The 17,242-nt window shown below is 42.4% G+C and overlaps 2 protein-coding genes and 1 long non-coding RNA gene across 5 annotated transcripts in view; 2 read left to right on the plus strand and 1 right to left on the minus strand.

Annotated features, from left to right (window-relative positions):
* Positions 1-57: 57 nt before the first annotated feature.
* echdc2 (enoyl CoA hydratase domain containing 2) lies at positions 58-8,196 on the minus strand. Of its 3 annotated transcripts, none has more exons than XM_044129018.1 (12): positions 6,468-8,196; positions 5,487-5,707; positions 4,526-4,593; positions 4,364-4,451; positions 4,200-4,286; positions 4,020-4,112; positions 2,195-2,251; positions 2,033-2,095; positions 1,820-1,944; positions 822-872; positions 686-733; positions 58-544 (listed from the first exon to the last, which is right to left on the minus strand). In XM_044129018.1, exons 1-12 carry the CDS (start codon positions 6,560-6,562, stop codon positions 467-469), a joined length of 1,074 nt encoding a protein of 357 aa, XP_043984953.1. In that variant the 5' UTR covers positions 6,563-8,196; the 3' UTR covers positions 58-466. The 3 variants fall into 3 exon arrangements, with proteins under 3 accessions (XP_043984953.1, XP_043984955.1, XP_043984952.1); XM_044129020.1 differs by having other exon boundaries at positions 6,414-8,196; XM_044129017.1 differs by lacking the exon at positions 6,468-8,196 and having other exon boundaries at positions 5,487-6,084.
* On the plus strand, positions 5,763-14,126 carry LOC122838398. The gene is made up of 5 exons (XR_006371885.1): positions 5,763-5,894; positions 9,768-9,914; positions 11,411-11,515; positions 12,870-12,912; positions 13,122-14,126. It is a non-coding gene; the product is annotated as an uncharacterized LOC122838398 (long non-coding RNA).
* Positions 14,127-14,427: 301 nt separating this feature from the next.
* The window catches only part of LOC122838396 (leucine-rich repeat-containing protein 52-like), a 29,888-nt gene continuing 27,073 nt past the window's right edge, over positions 14,428-17,242 (plus strand). Inside the window, exon 1 of the mRNA XM_044129021.1 lies at positions 14,428-15,758. Coding sequence (XP_043984956.1) covers positions 15,110-15,758 — 649 coding nt within the window. The 5' untranslated portion in view covers positions 14,428-15,109. The remainder of the gene's footprint in view (positions 15,759-17,242) is intronic.

Consider the following 17,242-nt stretch of genomic DNA (forward strand, 5'->3'; position numbering starts at 1 on the left):
AAACTTAAGTGCAGACTATCAGGAAAGCAGATCAAGAATATTTTTGACCAATACCAATTAGTAGTTTTCAACATTTTCATTTATTTTATTTTTCTAAACACACAAAAAAAGAGCTGCTGGTTCCTCAATAGAGAAGATATTTTTGCACAAAATAAAATATCTCCAACTAATCAAAGCATATGCTTCTGCTTTTACGAAACTCAAAAATCAAGTTAAATTATCTACTTATGATCGATAACGACAATATATTAGATCAGCAGAACCCACCCACTCGTATTCTACTACAATATCTCCTTCTGAACTTTGGGTCAACTAAGTAAAAAAAATATTTTGCAGCCCTCACTGACCAAGAACTTTAAATGCATTGTTGGGTTTGGGGGAAAAAAAATAAATTAAAATTCTTTGCAAACAGTGTTTTATAAATTATCTTTCTTCAACTTCATGTTGGTTAACCGGTGGAGCGCTTTCATTCCCCGGTGTAACGTGGCGGTCTCTTCTCGATGAATGCCGCCATGCCTTCCCGTCGGTCCCGTGTGGGAATGACCTGAGAAGGAACCGACGCCACGTGATGATTTGATCAGTTTTAAGTGAAGGCAGTAAAGTATGTCTCATGGGAAGACAAAACCATTGGAATCGTCCCCTTCTTTACAATAAAACGATTCGGAAACATCGCCAGAAAACTTACCCTGGCGTAACACAACCTCTCTATCGCCATTGCTGACCCAATGTCAACCTGCGGGAAACGGATTGCAGTCACTCTTTGTTTTGATATAAAGACATTGCAAGAAGCAGATTATGAAGATTAATCCCTCTTGTATCACCTCAACGCCTCTATTTATTGCTTCTTTGGCCATCCGCACAGCAAAAGGAGCCTGGTGATCACAAAGGAAACAACGTTGGGTTTTTACCATTTTTTCAATAGATGTGTTTAAAACTAGACAAAAAACCCTTTCAGTTTTCAAACAATGAACAAATTAAGGGGTCAGGAAAAATACAGAAATATCACATATACATTAGTTTATATACGTGGCTTTCTCAATCAGGTTACAGTTTTGCAGAATGGCGTGTTATTAAGGCTCCATGTACTTCCTGAACCGTTTGTGAAATGCATTTCTGGTCACATTCTTAAAAGATTTAAAAGGATTAAAGATGTATATTTTTTATTACAATATTGGGATCTTGCACTGCGTTTAGAGAATTCACTCTATTTTGATTTGGTCACAAGTTTCAAATCACTATCTTACTGAAACACCCAATCAAGGATGTCAAGAAAGGAAAAGGCCCACAGCATCATGGATCCTCCACAAGGTTCCAACATGGTTTTTACAAACAGTAGATCAAGTATCTGGAGTCACATTTCTGGATACTCTTCCAACACACACTCCAACACACAGATGCAGTTTTACATAAAGTTCCGTAAGTTTTTATATTAAAAGAAATTGATTTGGATTATTTTTTTCCCCTTTTCATTTTGCTAATTTTATTATTTTGTAATCATTATTTAAATTATTTTCATTTTGGTCCTTTAAATACCAACATTTCCACATAACTTTATATTTTAATCCATGTGATGAGGTCATTTTTAAAATATTAAATTGTTTCTACTTGAGTAGTCTTTTTACCAAATAGCTTTTTTTTTTTTGCTCCAGTAATTTTTCAGACAGCTATTTTTAAAATATGTTAAAATATGTTGAGGACCTCTACCCGCCTCTGGCCCACATTTATATCCCACTCTGGTTCTTTAGACCATTCAGATGATAAGACTGGACGGCCACCACTTATTAATTTGCAGCTAAAAATAGACAAACTGTGATCTAACCTGGGGTAGTATCTCTCTGGCCAGGGTCAGAGCCTCTTTGTAGGCAGCATCTCCGCTCTGGTTCTGTTCTACGGCTCTGTTTACAAGCCCCAACTCGAGAGCGGCCTGCCCTCCCACACGCCTACCTGAAAACACACAGAGACGGACAACCGCATTGCTCCATCAGGAGCCTCTGAATCTGCTGAGACGTCTGCACTTCTGTCTCACCACCACCTGTGAATATGAGCTCCTTGGCCAGAGTGACGCCGACCATCCGTGGCAGCCGCTGACTGCCCCCTGCAGGACAAACCCCGTCAAGGTGAACTTCTCGCAGCTCCTTCGTAAAGTAAAATCAGTGCGGCTCGGGGTGATTTCTGTGAGCTCTGGTGGACTTACCCGCCCCCGGGAGCAGCCCTCGCGTCGTCTCAATCAGACCCATCTGGGCGGAAGTTGCTGAAAGACACGCACGCAAAACAGAGGACGGGTGAAGGTCAGCGTCTGAGTGATGCCTCTGTCAGAGCGTCGGACCCAAACACCTGCTCACCTCGCTCAGCTGTACTCAACCAATCACTGAAGTGCCACACCTAATATAACCTATCGCACGGTGATGTATGTGCATGCACAGCTGGGCAGATGGCTATCATTAGCGCCACGGCTCCACGCCAGGTCCTTAAAACACCTGAGATATAAAATGTGATAGAAAATTTAACCCCTTTACTGCCTGAATTATTGACAGCTATGTAATATATTGTAGATATAATATAGAGATATTTAGAGGGGAGAAAATCACTTCAACCTTGACCACTAGATGGCGACAAAGGTTTCCAATATCACTTTTGGATAGTGTGGAATTTGCATCATTAGGCATTAGTTAGATAAATTAAGACTGGATAGTATATGCTGTGAATTCACAACAAACTATCCGATGACCAAAAGTTATTGAATTAATTTCCTCCTAATCTCTAACATAGGCATTAGAACCCTAACTTCCCATTTGTTAAATTCACATTTTCCGTAGGTAAATGTGTTTAGATTCATATTACAAAGAGTTTCACTAATTTTCCCCACCCAAAAAGACTTCTTGTGTCCAGAAAATTTTATAGTATACCAGCTTAATTTTGTCATCAGACTGAACAATTATTTACTGTAACACTACTGAGTTTTATGATTTTTATATGGCTGAAATTTCCTCAAAAGGGAGCCCCAGTGTGGTTAACATTTAGCCTTCCAGCTCCATGACAATTTCTCCTCGTCTCTTCAGAATCAGTTTGGCAAGATACTGAAAACAGGCAAGTACCTCACACATCTCCTCCCCCCCCCCCACACTGTAAAAAGAAAACCCGAGCTATTCTGTTATTGCCGTTCACTGTAGATTTTTAGGCATCTTGTTCATTCTCGTTTTCTGCACACGTGGATAATTTTTCAAATGGAAATATTTGTGCTGCGCTCTCACTTGGATAGTTTCCAATGTCCTAAAAATTCCTCAGTGAAAAGGGAAGATAAACATGATTTTTTTTTTTTTTTAACAACAGATCAGTGTTGGTACTGACAGGCACTTATGGTTCCTTGCAAGTATTTGCCCCACTTCAAATTTTCCACCTATTGCCATGTTTAAGCTACAAACTTTAATGTATTATATAACACAGAGAGGTGCATAAATGCTTAGAGCAAAAAAAAATGACACTCTTTACAATTTTTTACATAAGAAAAAATAAGCATAACTCTGATCTTGAAAAGTTGTGCATAAGAATCGAAGCTTTGAAGTAACCCATATTAAGGTCCAGCAATTCCACTTCACAGTTTATATTGTATGCTTTATTAATGGGATTTCACATAAAATACCATTAAAATACATTGAGATCTGGCGTTGTTACCTCACAAAATGTGAATGTTAAAAACAGACGAATACTTTTGCAGATTATATGCCCACTGAGAATTGTTTTTTGTGAGACCTTGGGACGCACCAGTACCTCGCGGTGAACGCCACTGCTCTGAGCAACACTGATGCAATCTGGGAACTGTCAGTCTAACGCAAAGACTGAAAATGGAAGTTCCTATCCTCCGTCACCCTGTGTAAACTCACCCGCTGACCTTATATGACTGGATTACTGACAGCTGCAAAGGGAGAACATGACGTCCCCCTTCCAGCTGAATTAGCGTCACCTGACTGAGCAGCCGTGCGCCTTTTCCCAGCCGGGCTTTGACAGGTGAGGTCACTCACAGGCAGTGCGCAGGTCGCAGGCCAGCGCGAGCTCCAGTCCACCTCCCAGGGCGACGCCGTCCATCGCTGCGATGGTGGGCGTGGGTAATATCGCTGGCGAGGCAGTAAGACGAGGTGAGGAAAGTTCAAAGCTCCACCCCAAACTCATCATTCAACCCCGTATATTGATTCTCTCGCTACCTATTTGAGTCATGAGGGAGCGCAGGCTGTGGACAAACAGATCGGACTCGGAGTTGTCCATCAACGCTCGTTCTTTCAGGTCGGCACCTGTGAACAGAAATTGCTATTGGTTCACAGATTCACTGAGAACTTTCCCGCAAAGACTGGTCTCCCCCTGCCCTCACCTGCACAGAAGACCCCCGGCACCAAACTCCTGAAGATCACTACACGAACCGCTGAGTCATGGGACAGAGTGGACACCAGCTCCCTCATCTGCACACAAAAGAGTTCAGGTCTGTGTCTGTACTGCGAGTGTGAATGTGTGTGATGTCGACAGGTCTGCTCACCTGTGACACAAACGTGTGACCGAGAGCGTTCCTTGCTCTGTGTCGGCACATCAGCACCTCCACTATTCCTGAGGGGCAAACAAAACACAAGACGTTAACCCGAATGGTAAATAATGAACGGATTCATTAAATCTGTAGGTGTGTAAGCTACTGATTGTCAGCAAAGTTCATCACCCCCTCCCTGCTCTGACTGTGTGCAGTGGAAGTAGACTAGTGGTCACTTCCTATTTTCTGTGAGTTTGGTTTGTTGCAACTGGAGTGACAATATTGAGCCAGCATGGGATTCCCAAACAGGAAAGTGATTCTTTCTGGTTCTTTGGAATATTTCTAAACAGTTTGTGTGTATTAACTTTTATTCAGCCAGCTGACAGGCAGTGTGCTTTGAAGTTTCCCCAAAGCACACTTGAATTCTCACACATTATACATCTCAAATTTTACATTTGCTGATAAAGAACAAGCCTCTGGAACAGCTAATTTTAAATAGCTAATTTATAGACTTTAAATTGTCCACTAGGGGTTCACTAGTTACCAATAGACCATCTCATGTTAAATGTCCAGACAACAAACAATCAACGATGGACCATATTAAAAGACGTCAGCAGTGGTGGGTTTGACCGGAAGTGCAGCCCCCTAAAGGAAGTTCTTCTCAAGGCTCCATTGAACTTTGGCCCGGCTGTGGTTTCAGGTATAGCCGCACAAAGACATTTTATTCTATGATTTCCCTTGTGAGACAAACACAACTCTACCTTCTAATAATAATCCAGAAGTGGGTCACCTGTGGGAATGCTGCTGCTGCTGCTTCTTTCTTTATGCGTAACCAAGTAGCTGCGCGGATGCTTGCACGCCATACAAAGAATTTAAATATTAGGAAATAACCCATCAAATGAATAACATGTACCAGCTAACATGACTGCTGTCGAGCTTTAATTATAATAATATTAATAATGTTTTTTTTCCCTACCCTCGTCCTGTCCCTCTAGCCGCTTTAGGTCCACCTCCACGGAAGCCTCCGGTGCTGTGTGCTGAGAGCGGCTGTCGGCGCGGCTGCAGGCCGCGAGAGAGCGACTTTCCCCGGCTAGCAGTCGCGTCCCGTCCCGGTGTAACCCATGGTGTTTAAGTCGTTGCGTTTCCCGTAGTGGCACAGCCAAGCGCCGCAACAGAGAGCACCTCGGTACTGCCAGCCTGTAAAGGACAGATGCCATGTTCAGTTTTTGTTTTGTTCTGTGTTTTGGTCCTAAAAGAAGCGGCGTGAGAGCAACTTGGGAAAAAAAAGTGTCTGGTCGAGGGCAGCAGGAAGTTTTCTGCAGGTTCCTTCCTGAGGAAGGAGGGACCTGTTCGCAGTCAACAACGACAGCAGCGACAACGCCGAGTGAGCAACTCCTTTCATTCATTATCAGAATTTTAACTTGCATTTATATAGATAGGCGCATATCCAAACTATTTTGACTATTAGAAGTGTGTTCACAGGGTTTTTGTTCATGCTATACTTGCTAACTTTAATGCATTTTTTATGTAAAACCTACACGAAGTAAAGAAAGTAAATAATACATGGTTTTCAGAATGTTAACTAAACATGCAGTGGTAGTCACTATACTTTACCTTGATACCCACAAATATAATGCAGTGCAAGCAACAGCCTTCAGAGGTCACCTATTGATAAAATGGCACCCAACTATGGTTAATCTAATCTCAAATAATTCAGCTGTTCCATGAAAGTGATCAAACATTAGTGAACAAGCAGCACCATGAAGACCAAGACAGCGGGCAGGTCTGGGGGAAAAGTAGTGGCAAAGTTTAAAGCAGGGCTAGTCTTGAGCATCTAACAGAGGTCTACGCAACCAATCATCCAAAAGTTTGAGCACTATCTACAAAGAAACTTGACTCTCACATTTTTGCTTGCGTTGGTCATTTTGGACCAAGCAGACACACACGTGCAACTGACCCGCAGGTTGCAGCCGGACCTCTAGTTTTGTTGTTGAGGTAAGGTTTTCCATCAGACTGCTTCTGTCTAGTCTGACCATGCATTATTGAGCACATCTTTTACAAGTTATGCAGTCAGTGACAGAGGCACGTCGATTGGAAGAGGAAAGAGAGAGAGAGAGAGAGAGCGCTGGATATCTGCATCCACGTCCACATGATCCGGGCACCCTGACAGAATCTGACCGGTTATCAATCAGACTCCTTTTCTGTCTGTCACAACGATTTTCAGTGTCTGTTTTTATTGTTGCCTGGCTTTGTTTGCTGCTCCTAATTAACTTTAATGCCGCAGAGTCTGTGTAATGAATCAAACTAATTTGCAGTTGTGATGTAAATTAATGCTACGTGAAGAGTGTTCAGAGTGCAGGTGGCCGTGTGTGAAACTGAAACATCAATGAGGGGTTGCACATGTTCTTATGCTTCCCACACAATAGTCACTGAAATGTGGGAGAAAAAAATAAATAAAATAAAATATATATACATATATATTAAAAAAAATAAAAATCAATCTTTTAAGTTGAAGTTTGAGTAAACTTGTGGGTGGAAATCGCAGCTGGAGACCGGCCTGCAGGTTCTGCTGCGATGCCATACCTGGAGGATTTAGAGCAGAACATGTCGTTCAGATTTGATGTCTGGCATGTTTTCATTCATGTGCACCACGAGACGGAAAGTGACCCTGGCAGCTTCAGAGTGAGGCTGTCTGAGTGACAGAAACCGAGCCTGATGGAGTACACACTGCAGACGGTTTGTTCCTGGGAAAAAAAAAAAAAAAAAGATGTACAAGTTGGACGCGAATCACACCAGAACCGCGCTCTGCTCTGACGCAAACACGTCAAGGTTGCTTAACATCGCCTTGATTGTCAACAAAGCAGTTCTCTTCACGTCATATCGAGTTGCACGCTGATTTTAATTTTAGGCTTGAGTTGGATCCGTTCACACTCTCGCCTGCATGCTGTGCTTTTTATTTTTTTCCGCCTGAGGCTTCTCCACACACCCTTTTCCTCTCTGGTCCTCCAGAGGTCACCCTCATAACAGCAGGTTCACAAATGAGCTCATCAACATCTTTGAGCTTTTCCCCTGTTTCTGCTGAGCAACATCTCAATCGGGTCTTTATTTGACTTTAATTTAACACAAAACATCCGCTTCCTTCCTCGTTTCCTTCTTCCCTGTTCCCTTCTTCCCGTCTCTTTGGATGCAGGAGCGAGTTGCTCACAGCCCTTTATGTTCTCAGCTTCATCAAAGCCCAGGGCTGAATGCAAACAGGGAGGCCTGGTGACAGGGTATGAGGTCAAGCATGAGTCACGGGGATGAAATGTCTGTAAGGAGGAAGATGGCAGGCACAGTGATGATCTGCTCAGGGGGAGTGCAATGGGTTTGACCTTTGTGTTTGATAGTAGAACGTAATTCTCTTGTTGGCTTTGCCTGCACCTTTAGATTTGGCTCAACATGTCGTACACACACAGTTTACACTCCAATGAAGGCTACTGAAAAGCTCTTCCTCGGGACGTTGGTTTGATCTGAAATAACTTTTTTTTAAATTTTTGCCTGAAATGATCAGAACATGAATTGTTTATGACCCTCTAGTTGTTCTAATGCCTTTTATATGTCAGTAAATGCATGTATGTTTTTTTTATTGTGATATAGAGAAATCAGTTAAAGATTTAAAGATAAAGTGAGCAGACACACAAAAACAAAATGAAATGTGCACAAAAAAAAAATAAATTTTAAAACCTGTGTGCTTTAGGTATTCAGTGTGTTTTTGTTGATATATCAGAGAAAGAAAGGTAAAAAAAAAATGTTTTACACAAGAAAAAAATACACAAAAGTTGTTTATTAAATTTCTGGTTGTTCTAAAAATAACAATACTTCTAAGAATAGTGATACTTCTAATATTAAGCAATAATATTAATAGCTATGATAAATTCAAATTTTGGATTTCTTCTTTGTTTCTATCTTGACCACATCTTGCCATCGCAACCTTTTCCTTGAAAGTTTATCTATTTCCATCTACTTGAATTTGATTTCTTAGGTTAGTTTTTCTTTAAAATACATTTTTTTAAATCCGTTTCAGGTCTTATGTATTCCTTTACCTTCATTTCCTCTTTCATCTATCACCTCCACTCAAACTGCTTTCCACTTGGTCCAATATAATTAGTTAGTGTCTTATTATTTCAATATCCCTGTTGGTGACTATTTCTGTTCCCAATCTACACTTTATAAAGGAAAAACTAAATTCTTCGCCCATCGCCATATTATGTGTATCATAGGAGAGAGTTGGAAAAGCTAAAGAAAATCTCAGATGATTATTAATTTAAGGTGCAACTTACTTGTCTGCGTGAGAAAGGACGGGATGATGCGTCTCCAGTCATGTGAGCCCATCAGCACTCGGCCAAAGTACGTAAAAGTCCTTCTGCGGGTGTGGATTGCGTTACCAGTGTGTGTTGATACTGGAAATGCAATAGCTTTGAGCTTCCCAGCAGAACATCCCAACCTCAGAAGATCATACATGTTTCAGCAAACCTCAATGTCGGTCAGGAAGCTGCTGTTTGTTTTCAGTTGTTTTTTTTTTTTTATTTTTTTTTTTTTTTTTCAACAATTCAGGGTGATATTAGCTCATGCAGGGAGAAAGTAGAAGGTAGGGAGCGGTATGGACTTGTGATATTTTGTGGTACTATTGTGATACTAATTATTAATTATTTAATGCTTTTTTTTTTTTAGGTGACTGTATAGCTGTGACTGCATGGCACAGCATTCACAAATATTGTCCTTGGAAAAACATTCCCATTTGACATAGGTTTCTTCACCTAAATAACTTAAAGAAATGTAATTCTTACAAAGTAACCGCATTTAATGTTTTCGAAGTTATTGGTGTTATTGACGTTCTCGTGGAACAAACGGTAAAAAAAATAGTACAAATAACACTTTCGATAAAGCTGTCGGTTTTAAAAAAAGAAATCAGTAATTGAAGTTTTGCTGAGAAAACAACAAATCAAAATTCTTATGATAAATGTTGCATGAGAAATGAGGAACTCTAGGGTCAGCGATGACCTGATTATTGTATGTTGAAGCAGAAACTCGTCTGAAAGCTGCAGGACCTCTGGTGTGTCATAAAATCTCAACAAAATGTGTTGAAATTTACGTCTGTAACATGGTGAAAACGGACAAAGTGCAAGAGTGAGTTATTTTTAACCATATTCTGATCCCAAAAGTGAAATCAAATGTCCCGTCTCTTCACGTCGAATCTTCTCCCTTTCCTTTCACACAGCACCGAGCCGGTCCAGATGCACGGGTCACTGACTGGTCTTGATCCAAATACATTAGAATGATGGAGCCAGACTCGAGACCCGAAGGACGCAGACTGATTGGACGAGAAGAAGAGAGGGGGAGAGTTACAGATCAGTCAGCTACCGTGGTAGGAAATAGGTTTCATTATTGATTCTAGTAAATCTCCCAAAGTAAAGAAAAACTGACCATGTCAGGTAATGGAGAGGCAGCAAAGGTGACACCTGCGCTGGCACGAGGTTGCCTCCTTCGTAGGTCGGGAGGATCACGCAGCTGACAGAGGAGACGGAACACACCCTTAATAAAAAAATAAAGACACCCCACTAATCACATTAGGGATCACGTTCTCAGGAGTCCATCCGTCAATTCGAGGAATGCGTGTGTGCCTCCTTGACCTCCCCGTGCGTCCTTGCACGTGGGCCTGCGCTGCACACAAAGCCCTCTGGAAGCTGACACCGTTTAGAGCAGCAAGAGAGGAAAGTTTTACATTAAAGATTCTGATGGCCCGTGGCTTCACCAAGCCAAACAAGCCTGTTTTCCTCCAGCTGGCTCTGCACTCGGCCGAGCTTTGCTTTAATAATGACACATCAGAGTCCAGATAGATGGCCGCGCCCGACCTCAGCGGCTTTAAAATGGAACGATGTCTGTGTCGTAAAAACCACCTCTGATTTATTTTTCCTCCAGCCACAGGTTGCTAGTCTGGGAACTTTAAGAGCTGCTTTTTACTACCTTTGTTTGCTTTATTCAAGCAGTTCCTAATGGATGCAGAGCAGCAGGTCGTCTTAGAATAAATATTAAGGATAAAAAAAGAGAAAAACCCCCACAGTAGAATCCACTTTTTGAAGGGGATCTGTTTTACAGTGTCCTTTTCACATTTCAACTACAAATTTCAATGTATTTCATTAGGGTTTTCTGCTTGTGTCCAACACAAACTACACTATGAAAGCGAGGTGTTATCGTGAATTAAAGGGGAAATCACATGTGGCTTTTAATAGTTTTACATAAAGAAAATTTTAAAAAATCTGGCCTGCATTTGAGTTCAGCAACACTAAATCAATGCTCTCTTAGGCTGGGATTCCAGCTGCATGTCTTTAGGGGTTTGTCTACACCAGTTTACACATTGAATGACTGATGTTTATGTTTCTTTTCTCGTCGCAAAATAGTTCAAGCTCAGATTAGAAGAAGATACTTTTCCTGCTGAAGTTTGTTCACAAATGTTCTCTTAGCAAACCTCTGAAACATTCCTGGAACGGCTGGATTAATACCGAGATTAAATCCCAAACTCTATTTACCACTTATGTCACTCAGTGGCATGAAACACACGTTCATGCCACACTTCTCAGATTTTTGTTAGTAAAGACAACTGAAGGTTGTGCGGTGTTTGTGTCAATCCATAACGTGAAGGCTCAACATGACGCAGTGAAGTTTGTGGCTGTAACATTACAAAGAGGTTATGAGTGGCTACTTCTGTGTAAACACCGTAATCCTCAAAAAACATTGCAATGATTAACTTATTTTTTTAAAATTCAGTTTCAGTATTCAGTTTTCTTGAGTTCGTGTAACATATTTTGAATCTGATTAATCAAATCCTACTCTCCTAATCATCATGTATTGTGATGATATTAGGTGAAGCTGTAGTTTGCAGAGAGGTTGTGAAGAATCAAGGACTGCAAAAAGCTATCAGAAGTAAGATGCAACAAAAATGTGACAGAGGAAAAAAAAAAGAAAAGTGTGAGTATTTTTGCAAGTTGTTGCCCCTTTTTGTTTCGGTTGTCGTTGCTGACCAGTCAAAGGTGCTGGTTCACTGCATGGCTGCCTTCGGTATGGCGCTTGTCAATCAATCTTTATTTATCTAGCAAAATCTCCATAAATTAATCATTATAACACGGTGCATCTCCAAGCCTCGGGATCCAACTTACACACTCAAACTAATGTGATTGTCACATTAATCATTGGCCGTCCTGCTTAGTTTTAAGGCTTTAAATCTATCTGACCTAATCATCTTTCTTGCGTAACGCATTTAACTCCCTGAGGCTGACCTCAGTTTCAGCATTTAAGCTTCCGGTTTCAAGAGAGTCCTCATCAAAATGACTGTTTGGAGAATCAGGGAACACAAGTGGTGACAGTGGTGAAAATACTGTGAGGCTATTGAGTGAATCAGCAAATAAATAAACGCGTGCATTTTGACAGCTAAGCGTGTGTGACTTCACTTCCTTTCTCAATTAAAAATTCCACAATGCCAAACAATTAACAGCCTAACGGAGCGAACACAATCCAATTCGAACACGGTGCATTGTCAAGAAGCCGCCGGGGGACACGCACACGGAGGAGAAATTAACCAGTGGACCAGATGAGATAAGGCCCTTTACGTCTGTGTGTGTGCGCGCGCGTGTGTGGCTAATGCCGCCTGCTTTCACTTAGGATTATGCACATTATTTTGTATTTGTTTTGCTTTTTTTTTCATTATTAACAGTTCAACCACCCCAGCCTCCATATAAACACAGCAGCCGGTTTTGGGCCCTAAACAGAATCTATTTGGGAGACGACGATCTACCACAAAGTCAGCTAATGTTCTCTTCATATCATCCGTGTTCAAAGCTCAAGCACTAGAGGTTGGGTGTAATCATTGTTATTGTTTTGAAATGCAGTAGTAGATGGTGAGGTAGACGCAGTGGACCCAGGTTTGGTGAGAGAAATTATGATGGTTTAATGAAAAGCACAATAATCCAAAATCAAGACAGCACAGAATGAGTGGAAGGCTAACAGCCCAATGCTGGTAGCAACTGGTAACAGGACAAACGACTGATGACAGATTTGACAGCTTGACATGACGCCAAGACAAGGATTCGAGGATACAGTTGGGTTTAAATACACAGGGAGACAATCAGGGGAAACAAGGAACAAGTGTAACTATTCAAGAGGTAGCTGGGACAACACAGAGACTCCACAGAAACCTAAATAAACACACAGGAAAAACTAAAATCCTCGCAGTTATAGTTTGTAACTGTAACCAAATGTGTTTTCTAACCAAGACAAAGTTAAAACATTCACCCTTCTAGTTCTCAGTGTTGCCTTCTGGTTGCAGTAACTCCAGTGAGACATTGTCATCTGACGTCGGTCTGACAAAGGTTAGCTCCACTCCTTATTTTCATCTGCAAGATGTTTGAGTGGTTTCTTACAAGCCACTCCATGCATTTCTCAGTAAATCTAAGATCTTGTTTCCCTTTCTCAACTCTCAGCTAGTCCTGGGTGGATTTAATAATGTTTTTTGGGTCATTGTTATCTTGCATTCTCCAGTTCTGATTCAGTTTTAAATTATTTGTATTATTTTTTACAGATCGTCTCAGCTTCCTGCGACAGACTGTCCAAGATGAATCCCGCCTCTCGCCCGGAACGTAGCTGGAGATAGACACCAGCAACCCTCCCGACCCCATTAGGGACAAGAGTGAACAGAAAATGGATGGATGGATGGATCTCAGCTTCTAGGACTCTCCGATTAGTGGTACAATTCACGGGGAACCCTGCGATGGTAAATCATTGACACCTCCAGTTCCATAATTCACAGCCGGTACGAGGTTCTGTCGGTGAAAATGTTGGTTTATACCCAACATACCATCTATTCTGGCGTTGACATAATTCACCTTTAGATTCATCCATCAGGACTTCTGGAAACAGTTCTCTCAAGTTTACCTGTTCATGCTCTCACCTGCTTGTTCACCCTCCAATGGATCATCAATCATCGATCACAGAGCAGCCGCCAGCCTCGGTGATCCCTGCATCGGTAAGATCCGCCCTCCAGGAACCTTCAGACTTCATCTTTATCACTTTTTGTAATTAAAACTAGTTTTGCATTAGTTCTCCTGATGCATTGAGTCTGGACTGAACCATGGCAAGCCAAGTAAAGGATATTAATCATCAAACTGGAGTCTGATAACTTCATCCTGGGTCACTTCTTAAAATTTAAAGCTGCAAAATATTTCACTCTCTCTACATTGATATGGGATGATATAACATTCCAGTTTCACATCACTGTGTTTTAACAAAAAATCTAAAGCTAAATTGGTAACATATTGCTTTATTGTGAAATGGAAAGGCATCTATTGATTTCTTCTACTGCTAAAATCAAATAGCATATTAAATGCTGAAACTATAATAATGTTACCAAACATTTGTTTTCTAGATTTTGAAACACAAAAACAGAGAATAAACAGCTGACAAATTACACATATGTTTATGAATATCAACTTTTTGTGCGATTACATTTTTATTGCTACGGATGTTAAATTTGTTATATGAATTATTTCATATTCATTCAGCATCGGGTGATCTAGATGCAGCGCTATATATGTTACATTAATCTCCATTATGCTGGAGAAAACTTTATCACCCTGCGACGTTCTCTGGCATCTTAATAATAATAATAATAAAAATAAAAACAAGATGTTAAATCGACTTATGCGGCATGGTTCGCTTCTGCCTCGGGCCGGCCCGGCTTCACTCATTTTGTTTGCGCATCTGTTTTCCGGACGTCTGGTTTTCTGAAAAAGGGGCATCACCTTGTGACGTCACCAGCACAAATCACCTACATGGCTGAGTCACACGCGCGCACACACACACGTAGAAGTGTGTGTCGGCGTGTGCATGCTTGTGTAGCTGCGGTTTGAGCGCGTATATGCAGAGGAGGAGGATGAGGAGGGGAGCGCAGTGGGGCGCGCTGAGCGGCAGACAGAGCATCAGTACAGCGCAGCAGAGCGCCGCGGTCACACCGGGGAAGGACGCACCGATCTCCGAGGAGAGGTGGGGAAATCGGCTTTTATTTGCTGGACAGCGTCGCACACACCTGACAGGCGAAGATAAAAAGACAAACGACAACAAAAGGGAGGTTGCGCAAAAGTAGTCTGCAACATTCAGGGTTTCAGCCGATTTCTGCAAGTCGTGGCATTTGTTTGGAAACTAGTCAAACAATGCACTCTGTCGGAGACGGCTGATGCCAGAAGATGAGACTCGGAGGAAGTTTTTGGCGACGTCCCGCTGTTTTGTGGTCCTCAGGTGGGACAAAGTCTCTCCGGTCACCTTCTGATAATGCCTCGTGGCGGCGCGCCGGCGTGCGTGTGACTGACTGACTGACCGACAGTCTGTCCAAGAGAGAAAGAGAGGCTGGATAGAAACACCAGACAGGCTGTCAGGCAGCGACGGCTGGACTCCCAGCGCAGGCTTCTCTCCTCTCTCCCCGCTCCCCAGACTCATGCAGGATGCCCGGGAAGCGCCGCCGGGGAGTGCTGGTCCAGCTCAGCCCGAGTTCATGACGCCCTGGGCGGCCTCGTCATGCGTTTCTTGCCCGAGCCCAGCGCCCATTCCCTCCGGCTTCTCTTCCTCTTTATCTTCGTGATGGGGGTGGCCCCCTCTCCGGCGCTCACAGCCGGCTGCCCTGACGGATGCGTGTGCGACGACCAGCTGGTGGTCCAGTGCGCCGGGCAGGATCTCACGCTGTTCCCCAACGACCTGCCCCTGGCGACCCGGCAGCTCATCCTCTCCAACAACCGCATCGCGGACCTGCCGCCCCTTCAGCTCAACTACCTGTCCGACCTGGTCTATCTCGATTGTAGCAACAACTCGCTGACAGAAATCTCAGAGTCTACTTTCGGGAACTTGCGGAAACTCGCTTACTTGGACTTGTCTTTCAACACGCTGCTGCAGATTGAGGACCGGACATTCGGGCCCCTGGCTTCCCTGGTGATGCTCCGGTTGACGGACAATCCGAATCTGGGGGAGATCCACCCGGACGCCTTTTCGGAGAACTTTGCTCTGCAGGTCCTGGACGTGAGTCGGAACAACCTGACGGTCTTGAACATCAGCAGTCTGATCGCCCTGCCCGCTCTGCGCTCTCTGGGCCTCAGCGGGAACCCGTGGAGGTGCGATTGTGACACCGAGGACCTCTGCCTGTGGGTGCAGATAGAGGGATTCAAGTTCCAAGGTGAGCTCGGTCAAAACCTGCCAGATCAGGCAGTTTTCAGCAATCATTGTTGATCGATGTAGCGGTTGGCGATATGGACTTAAAGTTTTCGATGTTCGCGAGTTTTTTTGTTTTTTGGGGGGGACAGTCTACAGGGGGAGGAGTATTTATTACTACCCTTTTAGGTAATTGTATGACTGTGACTGTGTGTCACAGCAGTACCAGTGTTAAAAACACAAACATGCTCGTGAAATCCCCAATTTTGATCCACCCGTCCAAGAAGTGTGTGTGTTTTAATCACTGAGCTGCACGTGGTAACTGTATTATTATTGAACAAACAGCGGAACAAAAGGTAACGCTATTGATCCTGCCAGGACAGTTTTGGGAGATTTTTAAACATCATTCATTTTAATTTATCATAAATGCAAAATTTCTATCATAGGTAACTTGTCATGATAAATGATACAATAAATGCCCAGCCCTCATGCATATCAAGTTATTTTTATTTATTTATTGTATGAGACATTCCAACATAAAATATCTTATGCATTATTTGTTGAAAATGCCTCTATGTGGCATCTTTTCCTTTTTCTGGCTTGGAGAGTAAATATAAATCTATAAGCCAAAGCACCCCTGTGCTCTTAATATTTATTATCGACACTTTCACTCAGATAATCAGAGTTCTATTAATTTAGCTACTAATGAATGGCATCTTTGCTCTTTATGCATTTTGTGAATGTGCATGCACATCCTCTTTGTGTCTAAACAGCCTTGCAAGAATTATTATTGGGGACATGATTATTGTAGTAATTTTCTTTACACCTTTACTCTGACATCTCTAAGCAAAATCCAGTGCATCTGGCGTCCTCTTAAAGTCAGCTAATAGAGCCCAGCTGGCTCATAATTAAAGAGCAAACTGCATCAAAGTCCAGGAACGCAGCAGGCAGGTCAGGAAGAAAACTGTGGAGGAGTTTAAGAGAACAATATCCCAAACTCGTAATTTCTCATGGAGCACAACTTAAGCACAAGTCTGAACCTACCAAGACGTGGCCAGGCACCTAAACTTACAATCCAGGCAAAAAAAAAGCCTTACTTGTGGATAGATATGAATTCAACAAGTCTGTCCTTTGTTATGCATTTTGTGAGTGGCAACAAATTGCATTAGTTGAACTGTAGTCACTAAAAAGGGCCATTGAAAGTTTGACTCAAACTATAAGGGGAACACGTCATGCATGTGGAAGTAGGACGTCTTGTCAGTGTGTTGGCCTCTACAAAGCACTTTTTGTAGAGGAAGATGCTCCTGGTGGCAGCAGCAGGCTGTGTGGATGTTTTTTTTTAAACATGAACGCCGGTCAGACGGTTGGAACATTTCTGGAATTAAACCATACGAGGCTACATAAGCCTTGAGCGGACAAGTACGACGACAATACAGAGTAACGGAACTGATTAGGTAAAAACATATTCGTTTTTTTGTTTTGTTTTTTTGGGGAATGGCCTAATCCAGT

The sequence above is a fragment of the Gambusia affinis genome, linkage group LG10, assembly GCF_019740435.1.
Source record: "Gambusia affinis linkage group LG10, SWU_Gaff_1.0, whole genome shotgun sequence".
Taxonomy (NCBI): domain Eukaryota; kingdom Metazoa; phylum Chordata; class Actinopteri; order Cyprinodontiformes; family Poeciliidae; genus Gambusia; species Gambusia affinis.

Excerpts from the sequence above, each read along its gene's own strand:
- echdc2 (XM_044129017.1), bottom strand. The coding sequence starts at position 5,937 with ATGCAAGTTAAAATTCTGATAATGAATGAAAGGAGTTGCTCACTCGGC. Across the intron at positions 4,452-4,525 it reads GTCACACGTTTGTGTCACAG|ATGAGGGAGCTGGTGTCCAC; the intron begins GTGAGCAGACCT and ends TTTTGTGTGCAG. Across the intron at positions 4,113-4,199 it reads CTCCCTCATGACTCAAATAG|CGATATTACCCACGCCCACC; the intron begins GTAGCGAGAGAA and ends CTGCCTCGCCAG.